The following is a 13,854-nucleotide window of genomic DNA, read 5'->3' as shown; positions in this document are numbered from 1 at the left end:
GAGTTCGAGCCCCGCGTCGGGCTCTGGGCTGATGGCTCAGAGCCTGGAGCCTGCTTCCGATTCTGTGTCTCCCTCTCTCTCTGCCCCTCCCCCGTTCATGCTCTGTCTCTCTCTGTCTCAAAAATAAACGTTAAAAAAAATTTAAAAAAGATTTATAGAGCTTACAGTTACTCATTTCATCACTGATTGTAGGCTGTAACTCAACCCATCTTACTCTTTCTAAAGCGATTACTTTATTTATTGGGATATTTTATAAAATTGCCATTTTAAAAGGCCAAACATTTTAGTATTTCCTTTAGTCAGAAGTATTTGTACTTATGAGGGAGCCTGGGTGGCTCAGTCAGTTGAGCATCTGACTCTTGATTTCAGCTCAGGTGGTGATCCCAGGGTTGTGGGATCAGGCCCCGTGTGGGATTCTGTCTCTCTCGCCCCCTCTGCCCCCGTCCCCTGCTCACGGTCTCTCTTTGTCTCTCTCTCTCTCAAAAACAAAAAATTTGTACTTATGAATATACCCTTAAAACCTTAAAGTTTTAGGGGCGCCTGGGTGGCGCAGTTGGTTAAGCGTCCGACTTCAGCCAGGTCACGATCTCGCGGTCCGTGGGTTCGAGCCCCGCGTCGGGCTCTGGGCTGATGGCTCAGAGGCTGGAGCCTGTTTCTGATTCTGTGTCTCCCTCTCTCTCTGCCCCTCCCTCGTTCATGCTCTGTCTCTCTCTGTCCCAAAAATAAATAAAAAACGTTGAAAAAAAAATTAAAACCTTAAAGTTTCAAATATTTCTAGTTGTGTGTTATCATAATATATATATTTCTCAGTGTTATATATTGATAGTTCTCAGTATTACATATCGATATATATACCTGAATCTTCATTTCAGTGTTTGTTTGTATTAATAATAAAAGATTAATATTTGAGAATATTAGTCTCGTGAGTAGTGAGTGTATCACGTAGGAATTTCTGATTGTGTTACCATTAACTTTATAATTTTACTCTCTTGGGGCGCCTGGGTGGCTCAGTTGGTTAAGTGTCCGACTTCAGCTCAGGTCATGGTCTCATGGTTCGTGAGTTCGAGCTCCACACCAGGCTCTGTGCTGACAGCTCAGAGCCTGGAGCCTGCTTGGGATTCTGTCTCTGCCTCTCTCTTTGCCCCTACCCCACTCATGTTCTGTCTGTCTGTCTGTCTCTCTCTCTCTCTCTCTCAAAAATAAACATTAAAAAATTTATACAATTTTACCCTCTTTGGATAAAGTTATTTATATATAGGTATTTTCAATTTCATACTATGTAAACTGAATAGGAATTTTTATAAAACATTTAATGCTTTGGGATTATATTTATCTAGGCACTAAAGATATATTAATGAAGTTTTTACTGTTTTTTTTCCAGTGGGCATAATAATATAAGCGAAAGTATTGTTTGTATTATTAAACACACAGTCCTATTCCTTGATTAACGATATATAAATATCAAAAATATAATACAATGTTGGTCATTTTTGTTTTTGTGTTTCTTCTGCAGAGAGTGATAATGAACTCTCAAGTGGAACCGGTGATGTGTCTAAGGATTGTCCTGAGAAGATCCTTTATTCTTGGGGAGAACTGCTAGGAAGATGGTAAAAAATTTATTTTTCTTATTGAAAATTTTACATTTACCTAGTTGATGTTCATTTGTCTTATTAAAATCTATATATTTATCTTAATGTTAGTATATTAATGTACTTTAAAAACATGAAAGTTGAAATATAATTCATAGATACTCTATGTTTGCCTGAGTCTTCCACCCAATATGGTCTTATTTAGCTTACTTTTGGAAGATATATTTGTCTTATTATTTCATTCAGGCAGAACATTGCTCAGAGTAATCAACTGTTTGCTTTATTGCTAAAACATGTAAATATCTATTGTTAAAGGGTTATATTTCCTTTCTCTCCTAAGTCTATTACCATGAAAAGAGGCTATAGTGCTTAGAGTTACTCATTTCACCACTGATTATAAACTGTTAACCAAGCCTGTTTTATTCTTTCTGACTAAAACTGTTACTTTATGTTTTGTAGCATTTTATCTGGAACTACAAAAAAGGGTACTTTGTTTATATTTATTACACATACTCTGTTTACTAAGTTTTTTAAAGAGGAAATCATGACTATCAGTTGTTAGTAAAATTAAATAATTTTGCCCACAAAAAGATTCTGCCATACCAGTATATAGAAACCACAATTTATTATTGAGTATGTGTATCAAATTACATGCACGCAGGTAGTCCAGGAGAAACTACTAGGTCTGGGAAAAATTTCACACATTTTATACAGTAAAGCAGAAGAAATAATTAAAACTTCATATTTTTTTAAAAAATGTATATTTATTTTTGAGAGAGAGAAAGAACGAGAATGTGCGGTGGAGGGGCAGAGAGAGAGAGAGAGGGACAGAGGATCCAAAGTGGGCTCTGTGCTGATAGCAGAGAGTCCTATGTGGGGCTCAAACTTGAACTATGAGGTCATGACCTGATCTGAAGTCAGATGCTTAATCAACTGAGCCACCCATGTGTCCCTAAAACTTTATACCTTTTGATAAAGATAATCTTTATCAAATCTCCTATACACTTCCTAAGGGATTCCTGATTTAATTTAAGAGATACATATTTATAGCTCTGATGGTCGGAAAGCTTATGACTTCTCAGTATGAAATCTGGAGAGTAGGTTTATCAACTTCCTGAACAAAATGTTGAACCTATTATGTTTTTAAGGAGATATCCTAAGTGTTAGGAGGGCTAGCTGTCTCCCCTTAATCGAACAAAGAAAATTCATCTTACTTATCTTGTACATACAAAATATAAATTGAACACATCTCAGAGGGTTTATTTAACTCCTTAAGTAATGGAGCCAGTTAGATATTACAACCAATCAGGATGAGAATTCAGTTTAGAGATTTATATTCTCTTCCTGATAATTCACTTGCATTGCCATGAGCAGGAATTATTTTCATAGCTATGGACAAAAAACTTATGCATGTCTAGTTTTCCACACATTATCTTCTGTTGAGAGTTGTAAATTTGCCTTATCAAAGACGAATAGAAACACACACCTCTATCATATCAGGTAATTCCCAGAAGCTGCAGCATTCCATACGTTAGCCCATTTCAAAACTTCTCAATTTTTCCCTATATTGTATCCAGAAGTTAATAGATTAACGTAATAAGCATTGTCCATGTTTCTAAATTTATGTTTTTACTGATTTCACTTAGTAGTATTCATGGCAGTTGTTAAAGGTGATAAGGAAGACTTTATTCAGGAGGGGGAGCTATCGTGGCAGGTATAGGGGTTCCTGAAATGAGGTCTTGCAGTAGGGGAGAGACTGGGCTCAACTCCAAATACTGCAAGGAAAAGTGCAAATTTACAGCCAGGGAGAGGGTGGAGGTTAGCAAATGGAAAATTACTGAGAGAAAACATCAGGGGTAAAGAGATTCGTGGCTAACTTGACTTAACAAATTCTTGCTAAAGGTGGATCAGGATGATCAGACATTACTTGAATATGGTGGAGGGTGAGGAACTCAATTAGAAATCAAGAGTAATCAGGTACTGATGATGGCAGATTCTGGCTAAACTGACTTAGTAGGATTCTTGCTAAAATTGGACAATGCAGAGATGAGCATGGAAGCTTAAAAAGTCAGACCTATTTGAGAAGAGAGTTCAGGTGAGCCTAAACAAGTTTGGTCAAAAAGAGAGTCTTTGGGAGCACCTGACTGGCCCAGTCAGTAGAACATGCTAGTCTTGATCTCAGGGTTGTGAATTTGAGCCTCATGTTGAGCATAGAGATTACTTAAAAGTAGTAAAAGCTTTGAGAGGGAGAGGGAGAATATCTTTGTCATTAGTTAATAGAATTTCATAGGGGAGTTAGGTGTTGGGAGTGGGGAAGGGGTGCTGATCAGAGCAAGAAGATTGTTAGAGTCCAGTCTGGAAAAGAGAAGCCATGCCAACCTTTTCAAACAGAAGGGTATTAATGCAAGTAGTTGGTTTCTAGTGTGTTAGAATGCTGAAAGAAAGAAGACATTGAAGTAACCCCAGTAGTAGGAAGCAGCTGTATCCTCTAGGGCCAGAGAAATAATATGGAAGAAGTTTTGTGACCAGAATCTAGGGACTCAGTGGAGGTCTCCTGAGGAGCTGGTGCAGGGACCTCTGAGGAAGGCTGTGCAACTGGTTGCTTAGGCTTTTGAGGATACTCAGAGTAGCTAGGGTTTAGAAGGAACCGTGAGGGGAGGGGTCATTTGATTAGTTCTTTGCTTCTGAAGAGATACCCAGACCCCTGAGCTGGTTGGGGGAAACACTTTGTGATTGGTGCTAGTATTTCCTAGAGGGCCCGGCAGGTATTAGTAATTCTCGGGAGTTGTGGTATAGCTACTCCTGGCGGTGCAATCTTTCTTTTCTTCTACCGTTCGATTGCGTACCGCTGTTACTTATTGGCAGAACCTACCTTGGACACTGAGTTTTACAAGGTTGTAGGATACAAGGTAAATAATGCAAAAATCCATCTTGTTTGTATATACTAGCATTGAAAATTGGAAAGGAAGTTTAAAAACCTACAAAAGCACTAGAAAAAAAAATCAAACATTTAGATAGAAATTGAATAAACTGTTACTAGATCTATACTTTGAAAAACTAGAGAACAGTAATGAAAGACCTCAATAAATGGAAAAATATACCATGTTCATAGAATTAAAGTCTCAATATTGTTAAGATTTCCATTCTTCCCATACTAATCATTGGGATCAGTGTAATTTCAGTCAAAATCCTAGTGGAATTTTTTGGGTAGCAATTGAAAAGCTGATTCTAAAATTTGTATAGAAAAGCAAAGTAACTAGAAGAGCCAAAGCAATTTTAAAAATGAAGAACTGGGGCGCCTGGGTGGCTCAGTCGGTTAAGCGGCCAACTTCGGCTCAGGTCATGATTTCACGGTCCGTGAGTTCGAGCCCCGTATTGGGCTCTGTGCTGACAGCTCAGAGCCTGGAGCCTGTTTCAGATTCTGTGTCTCCCTCTCTCTGACCCTCCCCCGTTCATGCTCTGTCTCTCTCTGTCTCAAAAATAAATAAACGTTAAAAAAAAATGTTTAAAATAAAAATAAAAATAAAAATAAATAAAAATGAAGAACAAACTTGGGAGACTTATACTACCTGATTTCAGGGATTACCTGATTTCAGGGATTACCATCAAGCTACAGTAATCAAGACATTACTGATTAAAGGATAGACACATAGATCAAAGTTGCAGAATAGAGAGTTCGGAAATAGAGCCACACAATCTAAAAAGATATTTCTCCAAAAAGACATACAAATGTCCAGTCAGCACATGAAAAGATGCTTAGCATCATTAGCTATCAGGGAAATGCAAATCAAAACCACAGTGAGATACCATTTTACATCTACTGGGATAATAAAAAAAGACAATAACTAGTGTTGTTAAGGGTGTGGAGAAATTGAAACCCTAAAAACACTGCTGATAGCAATGTAAAATGATGCAGCCATTTTGGAAAACATTCTTGGCGTTCCTCAAAAGGTTAAATACAGAGGTATGATATGGCCTAACAATCCCACTTGTAGTTATATACCCAATAAAAATTAAAGCATATGTCTATGTAAACATTTGTACATAAATGTTTATGGTATCATTGTTCATAATAAGTAAAAAGTGAAACCAATCCTCATGTCTACCAAGTGATGAATGGATAAATAAATGTGGTATATACATACAGTGGGATATATTCAGCAATAAAAATAAAGTACTGGTACATCTGCAACATACATGACCCTTAAAAACATTATGTTGTGTGAGGAAAACAAATCAGAAAAAACCAATTGTATGATTTTATTTATATGAAGTATCCAGAATAGGCAAATTCGTAGAGATAGCAAATAGATTAGTGGTTGTCTAGAGCTGGAGTGGGGATTTAGGGAAGTAGGGAGTGATTGCTAAGAAGTACAGGGTTTCTTTTTAGGGTAATGAAAATGTTCTAAAATTAATTTTGGTAATGGCCACACAACTGTGAATATATTAAAACCACTGAATTAAGTACTTCAAATTATATCTCGATCTAGCTGTATACACAAAAGAAATATGCACAAATATGGTCTACTGATTTTAAACAGAGGTGTAGTTGAGATTTGATGGAGAAGGGATAGTCTTTTCAGCAAATAATGCTTAGTAATTGGATATCTATTTGCAAAAAGTAAAAACAGTAAAAAAGAACCTTGAAGCACACCTTGCCTCGTATAGAAAATTAAATCAAAATGGGTCATAGGCCTAAATGTAAGCTAAAATTATAAAAGCTATAGAAGAAAACATAGGAAATCTTTGTGACCTTTGGTTAGGCAGAGATTTCTTACATATGACACCAAGGAATGATCTATGAAAGAAAAAAACTAATAAATTTGACTTCATCAAAACTAGAAACTTTTGTTTTTCAAAAGACATTGAAAAGAATGCAAAGTTACACACTGGGAGAAAATATGTGCAAAACTCGTATCGATAAAAGACTTATATCCAGAATAAAAAAAAATTCTCAAAACTTAATACTAAAAAAAGCCCATTTAAAAATAAGCAAAAGATCTGAACAGACAATTCACCAAAGAAGATATTTTGGGGGCGCTTGAGTGGCTCAGTTGTTTTAAAGTGTTTGACTCTTGATTCCAGATCAGCAGGTCATGATCTCATGGTTCGTGAGTTCAAGCCCCATGTTGGGATTCTTTCTCTCTCCCTCTCTCTCTCTGCTTCTCCCCTGCTCTCTCTTTTCTCTCTCTCAAAATAAGTAAAAAGACTTAAAAAAAGATATTTTGGATTACAAATAAGCCTATGAAAAGATGCTAAACAACTTTAGTCATTATGGAAATACCAATTAAATCCACAATGAGATATTACTATATTACTATACGCATACTCAAGCGGCTAAAATAAAAAAAAAAAAAAAACCAAACAACAATAAAACACTGATAATACCAAGAGCTGGCAAGGGTACAAAGCAACCTGTTTTGCTGGAGGAAATGCAAAATGATGCAGTTGTTTTGGAAAGTTTGACAGTTTTTTTTGTAAAGTTCAACACATACTTCTTAATTTACCCAGCAATTCCAATTCCACCCCTGTGTATTTACCCAAGTGAAATGAAAACCTGTATACAAATGTTTACAACATGTTTGTTCATAGTTGTCCCAGACTATAAACAATCCAAATGCTCTCCAACCTGGATCAACTAACTGGTACAATGAAATCAACTAACTGGTCAGTGGAATACTCCTGAGCAATTAAAAGGGTGAGCTATGGATACATGCAACAGCACGATAGATCTCAAATGCATTATATTAAGTGAAATATGTCAGATTCGAAAGGCTTAATACCATATCATTTCATTTATATAAGATTCTAGAGAAGCCAAAACTTTCATGATAGAAAATGTGTCAGTAAGATAAAGACAGAGAGGGAGGCAAACCATAAGAGACTCTTAAATATAGAGAACAAACTGAGGGTTGCTGGAGGGGAGGTGGGTAGGAGATGGTCTAAATGGGTGATGGGTATTAAGGAGGGCACGTGTTGGGATGAGCACTGGGTGTTATATGTAAGTGATGAATCACTGGGTTCTACTCGGAAACCAGTACTACACTGTATGTTAACTAACTTGAATTTAAATAAATAAAGAAAAAAAGAAAATGTATCAGTAGCTGCCAAGAATTGATCATGTTGGGTGGCGTTGACTACAAGGGAGCATAGGAGGGTTTTTTAATGGTTATAGTGTTGACCACACAGCTATATGAATTTGTCAAAACTCACAGAACTGCGGTGTATTTTATGCTGCATAAATTGTGCCTTAAATGGGAGAAAAAAATCACAAAACGCCAAAAACCCTGAGTATTAGTCTGGAGCATTTTAGTTGTTAAAGTACAAAATACTACTACTGCTACATCAGAAAAACAAAAGAAGGAAAAAAGACCTAAATGCTTTTTCATGTTGTATAGTACACAGAACACATCAGAACAAATAATAAATATTAATGAAGGAAGGAAATGGGGAAAAAAGGGAGAAAGACAGGAATGAAATTTATGGCTTATGTGTAGAGTAGCTCTTTGAGGTGCATGCTTTTCATAGGTCAGTGCCTTCATAATCCCTTGTATCACGTTCCTCTCTCTTTGATTTGTGGTGTTCATTGTTGGAATCACTGTCTTGAACTCATTTTTCTGTTGTAACCCTTCAAAGTTAGGTCAAATGCACATGATCTCCTTAATGTTACTGTTGTCTTCCAGGTCCTTATCATCATCCCTAGAATATAGTAGGTACTCAACGAATATTTATTGAATGAATTTTATAAATGGAAGATTCCTGACTTATTCTGTCCCTTCAAGTCTGTAAAAATTTTATGTGCTTATATTTTGGTACTTGGTTATTTCTTACATGTAATTTTTAAATAAATGTAAATTGATATATTTCCTGTTACATTATAAGTAGATTCATTTTTCTTAGGACAGTTACTTGACCACTTTATGTCTTGATAATGTCATGGTATGGTGAAGTGTTTTGACTTAAACATTTTAAAAGCATCTTTCTGGCTTTGAAGGGAAAAATAAATTATAAGAATGCAAAGACAGAAGCAGGCAGAATAGTTGGAAGACTACTGTAAATAATCCAGAAGAGAGATGATGATGTCTTATGCCAAGTTGATGGCAAAAGAGGATATGTGGTGGGGTGTGGCTACAAAATAATAGCTGACTTAAGTCTGCTTACCATGTGCCAAGTGTTATAATGGTAACCCTCAGAAGTAGAGACTATTATTATCTTTATTTTAGAGATGACAAACTAAGGTTGCAGCTACGTTAGGAAGCTAGTATAAAAATACGCTGCAGATAATGCCAGTGAGTGGGTAACTTGCTCAAGATCCCCCAGCCAGTAAGTAATTTGCCTGTGATCATGCAGTGAGTACATGACCTAGTCAGTATTTGAATCTAGACAGTCTGGCTCCAGAGCGAGAACTTTTTAAACCAAGTGGACAGGTGCCATTTCTATGATGTGGGTAGGGTACTAGGTTAGTTTTTATAGGAACATGTAGAAGTTTTAATGAGAAGGAGAGTAAATTAGGAAAATTGATGCCCTTGCCAGCCTTCTAGTATGAGTTTTTTTTTGTTTTTTAAAGATTTGTGTATTTTTGAGAGAGAGCACAACTGGGGAAGGTGCAGAGGCGGGGCGGACAGAAGATCTGAAGCAGGCTCTGCACTGACAGCAGCAAGCCCAATGTGGAACTTGAACTCATGAACCATGAGCTCATGACCTGAGCCAAAGTCAGATGCTCAACCGACTGAGCCACCCATGTGCCCTGATAGTATGAGTTTAAAGAGAGACCATGAGAATGGCAGGAACCAAATTATTTTGATGACTAAATAGCAAATTGAGATCTTTGCTATATTTATAAAGTGCAAGATTGATAACTTGGTTGGAAAATACATTTATGAAGCATCTTTCTGGGCTCCAGGAGATACATAAATAAAGAAATAGCTCATACCTTTGAGGTTTATCAGCAAGAATGATAGGAATGTATACTCAGAACAGACCATTTCAGAAAATTAACTGAGACCCTGAGATTGCTTCATGTTTCTTGACCATTTTGTTGTTGTTGTTGTTTTTCTATAAAATGACAAGTCACTTAATGATTTCATCCAACTGAAAAAAAATCATCTAGTCTCTTTTAGGAACTGTACTAGACACTGCTGATTTAAAGATGAATAAGAGATCATTCCTACTCCCAAGGAATTTGCCATCTTGTAGAGGCATACATAGTAAAGCCTCATGTGCCCACCATCCAACTTCAGTAGTTACTGACATAGTAAAGGTAATTCTCAACAAGTATTTTAAGGCTAAAATTGCTATGGTGTTTTTTGTTATTTAGGAAGAAACTATTAGCAGAGGAACTGGTTGGGAGGTAATTTCATGGGTTGATGAGATCTTACCAAACTCATGGGCCTTATAGGGAGAGGAGGTTCCAAATGGATAAAGACTTCTGAGGTAGAATTGACAAGAGTTTCTCAGCTATAATCCAGTGTAATTTTTTTTTTAGAAATAAAATATAATTTGTCTAAGTTATATTTTTGTACTGGACCTCAGGAAATTGAAAGAATCTGAGGAAACTATTTTTTTTAGAGAAAATCTTTTTTTTTTTTTTTTTTTTTTTTTGGTAATTGTTCCAGGAGTAGAATTTAGTGCATCATCAGTTACCTATGATAGCCAGTGCTCATCCCAAAAAGTGTCCTCCTTAATGCTCCTTACCCATTTAGCCCATCCCCCCACCCAGCACTCCTCCAGCAACCCTCAGTTTATTCTCTGTATTTAAGAGTCTCTTATGGTTTGCCTCCCTCTCTGTTTTTATCTTATTTTTCCTTCCCTTCCCTCATCTTTCTGTTTTGTATCTTAAATTCCTCATATGAGTGAAGTCATGTGATATTTGTCTTTCTCTGACTTGTTTTGCTTAGCATAATACCCTCTAGTTCCATCCACATTATTGTAGATAGCAAGATTTCATTCTTTTTGATTGCTGAGTAATACTCCATTGTGTGTATATACCACATCTTCTTTATTCATTCATTTGAGCTTTTTCCATACTTTGGCTATTGTTGATAGTGCTGCTATAAATTTTTAATTTTTTGAGGAACCTTCATACTGTTTTCCAGAGTGCCTGCACCAGTTTGCATTCCCACCAGCAGTGCAAAAGGGCTCTCTTTTCTCTGCATCCTTGCCAATAACTGTTGTTTCCTGAGTTAATTTTAGCCATTCTGACAGGTGTGAGGAGGTATCTCGTTGTAGTTTTGATTTGTATTTCCCGATGATGAGTGATGTTGGGCATCTTTTCATGAGTCTGTTAGCCATATGATAACTAATTTTTGGACCTTTGCAAAATGAGCTGCGTCTTCTACAGTTCAAGTATTTTAATTCTTTTAGCTTCTAATTGAGTTGTCATGACAGTTCATATGAATCATGTAAAATTTGCCTAAATGAGAGAAGTTTATATTTATTACATAAGGATTGATAAAAATCTTTAATTGCTCTTGGAATATCTTTTTTATTTTATTTACAATTTTTTTATTGTTTATTCATTTTTAAGAGAGAGAAAGACAGAGTGTGAGTAGGGGAGGAGCAGAGAGAGAGGGAGACACAGAATCCAAAGTAGGCTCCAGGCTCTAAGCTGTCAGCACACAGCCTGTTGCAGGGCTCGAACCCACAAACCATGAGACCATGACCTGAGCCAAAGTTGGAGGCCCAACCGGTGAGCCACTCATGCACCCTTAAATATCTTTTTTAAACATTAGTGTTCTTTAAGAAGACTTTCAGTAAGTCTTTGGAGTACTAGTTAGGTGCTTACATGAAGTTATTTTTGTGATTTATTTAGGTAAAGCACCTGTTGTGTAAAACACGACAGCTTTGCTTTGGGGATGTTTTTTTTAAGTGAGGAGACAGCCTGTATTTGTAATAACCTTATAAACAATATATAGTTGAAAACTATATTTTGAACTTATGATACAACAGCTAGATCACTGTATTGAAATGCAGTGAAGCTTTTATGGATAAAATCAAAATTCAGTTAAATTTAATGTACCACTAGAGAGATGTAAAGGGAAAATATTTCATAGTAATTCAGAATTATCAGAAAGAAAGATAGTATGGAAAAGAAAGCTAAAAACACGTGTAAAAAGTTCAGTTGTGGAGGTCTGTTATATGAGATTGTAGTTAAGATGTCTTGAAGAAATAACTGCACAAAAATAGTGAGCTGGAATTGAGCGAGAGGGCGTTGGGGAAGAGGGAGAGGAAGAGAGGAGACATTTGTGATGGGAGGATTAGAAAATCGAAACTGGAAAGCAGTAGCAAGATTTGTGTTACGTGTTGAATGTATTCAGAATAGTAATGCTGATGACTTGAGTGTTAAATTATTTTGGGAATTTAAGGAATTGGGCAGAATTATTTCTGGATAACTGCTTCTAGTTCTGAAATTGTGTGGAAGCTGCTGAGTTTTGTAAAGACTAGAAAAACATAGTGCTGACCCTGAACCCTTAGGTATGGAGGTCAAATTTTGTAGCAGGAAGATTTCTTCACCAAAAAAACTGAGTGAGTGAGGTAAAAATCAGGTATTGGTTTATTAAATAAAACCATCTTCAAGCTATTCATTTTCTTTTATTAGAATATCAGAAAATTGATACAGTATTTAGTAGGCACTTTGTGTTCTTCATGGCCATACTTCTCAAAGTGGGTAAGTGTTGTCTTAATTAGTGGTCTCAGCCTAACAAAGCATTGACAAACTGCTCGGAAAACAGAGTATAAACTCAGAGGAAACCTGAACTATTAGAATCACTAAGCGTGAACAATCATAGCTTTCTTCCTTTTCACATTAACATAACGTTCCTTTTTTTCAACTGAAGAAAAGTCCTGGCAAAAACAAACAAAACAAAACCAAAAACCAAAAACCAAAGCAAAATATGTGCCCTTGATCTTCAGAATAAGCTTTAATCTGTCTTTTTTTTCTTGAAGCTTTTTTTTTTTTTAAATTTTTTTTTCAACGTTTATTTATTTTTGGGACAGAGAGAGACAAAGCATGAACGGGGGAGGGGCAGAGAGAGAGGGAGACACAGAATCAGAACCAGGCTCCAGCAGAGCCCAACGCGGGGCTCGAACTCACGGACCGCGAGATCGTGACCTGGCTGAAGTCGGACGCTTAACCAACTGCACCACCCAGGCGCCCCTCTTGAAGCTTTTTAAAATGTAGCTTGTTTAAGCAAAACCTAGGTTTACAGATTTAAATCTTCTCACTGTTGGGGAAAGGAGAAACCCTATCTTGCAGTTTCAGTTCTAGCTAGTCCTTTTCCTGAGAGAACTTTTAAAACGGGTGAGGCTGCTGCCCTCACGTTCTCATATCTTCTAGCCACCTACTTCCATCGCCCTTCTGTCAAAATTGCCCTAATTCCGACAGTGACCACTCAATGTCATTTAATGGCTTGTCTTCTCATCTCTTGATTTCTTTGTGGTTTTTGTTAGAAATGAAACCTTCCCTTTAAAATTCTCTCCGGACAGTTTTAAAAATAGAAGAAGTTCTTATATGCCCAGATAGTTTCAAGAAAAATGCCTCTTTCAAAGGTAACTAGGTGAACACATGGCAGCTCTGTGATCTTATTGAAATTGGTGAGAACGTTTGCTTTTAAAAAAGCATTTTTTTCTTAGCATTAGTAGTTGATCATATTAATTTAATTCTATAATTCTCTCATTTGTCTAAAATGTATTGAATGCCTTCTTATGTGCCAGGCACTATTCCAGGTATTGGGGTACAAAAATAGAGAAGACAGAGATTCTTGCGGAATCTCTTGTGGAGTGTATTTTTATGTATTAAAAACTACTTGATTACTGTATGTTTAGTATATATCTGCTTTATCTGTTACTTTTTGAATAATTAGATACCTCTTGTATGTAGTGCCATGGTTCAGCACAAGCAATAACTAGTTGCCTATTTCTAAGTCTCTTGATAGCTGTGGTTAATGTTTTATTAATGTCCACATGTAGTTATTAATCAGGTAGTTTTATCAGAAATACCAAAAGCAATGATTATTTCTACAAATTGCTATTTCATATGGGTCCTCCCTGGTCATAGATGTATACTAGTCGCATTTGGCTTAATGTCCCTTAGTGCCCCTTAAGTACTAGGGTGCTGTATGCAATCTAATTGCTGTATCATTACCAGGATAATCAGTACATTAAAGCTATTGATCATGCAGTGTTATGAGGGACCTAGTTCCTTTCAAATGTCAGTCTATAAAGATAAAGGGAGCCTAGCCTACGTTTTTAAGAGAGGAGAAAAGAT

General features: G+C 36.5%; 1 protein-coding gene across 8 annotated transcripts in view; it reads left to right on the top strand.

Moving 5' to 3' along the window:
* RABGAP1L (RAB GTPase activating protein 1 like) overlaps positions 1 to 13,854 on the top strand; it is a 755,477-nt gene that overhangs the window by 214,617 nt on the left and 527,006 nt on the right. For all 8 annotated transcript variants that reach the window (XM_027074244.2, XM_027074246.2, XM_027074243.2 and 5 more), the window contains one exon: positions 1,514 to 1,607. In XM_027074244.2, coding sequence (XP_026930045.2) covers positions 1,514 to 1,607 — 94 coding nt within the window. The remainder of the gene's footprint in view (positions 1 to 1,513; positions 1,608 to 13,854) is intronic.

This window comes from Acinonyx jubatus, chromosome E4 (assembly GCF_027475565.1).
Source record: "Acinonyx jubatus isolate Ajub_Pintada_27869175 chromosome E4, VMU_Ajub_asm_v1.0, whole genome shotgun sequence".
NCBI classification, from domain to species: domain Eukaryota; kingdom Metazoa; phylum Chordata; class Mammalia; order Carnivora; family Felidae; genus Acinonyx; species Acinonyx jubatus.
Note: the sequence above shows the minus strand (reverse complement) of the source record. Positions and strands in the feature narration are given on the sequence as shown.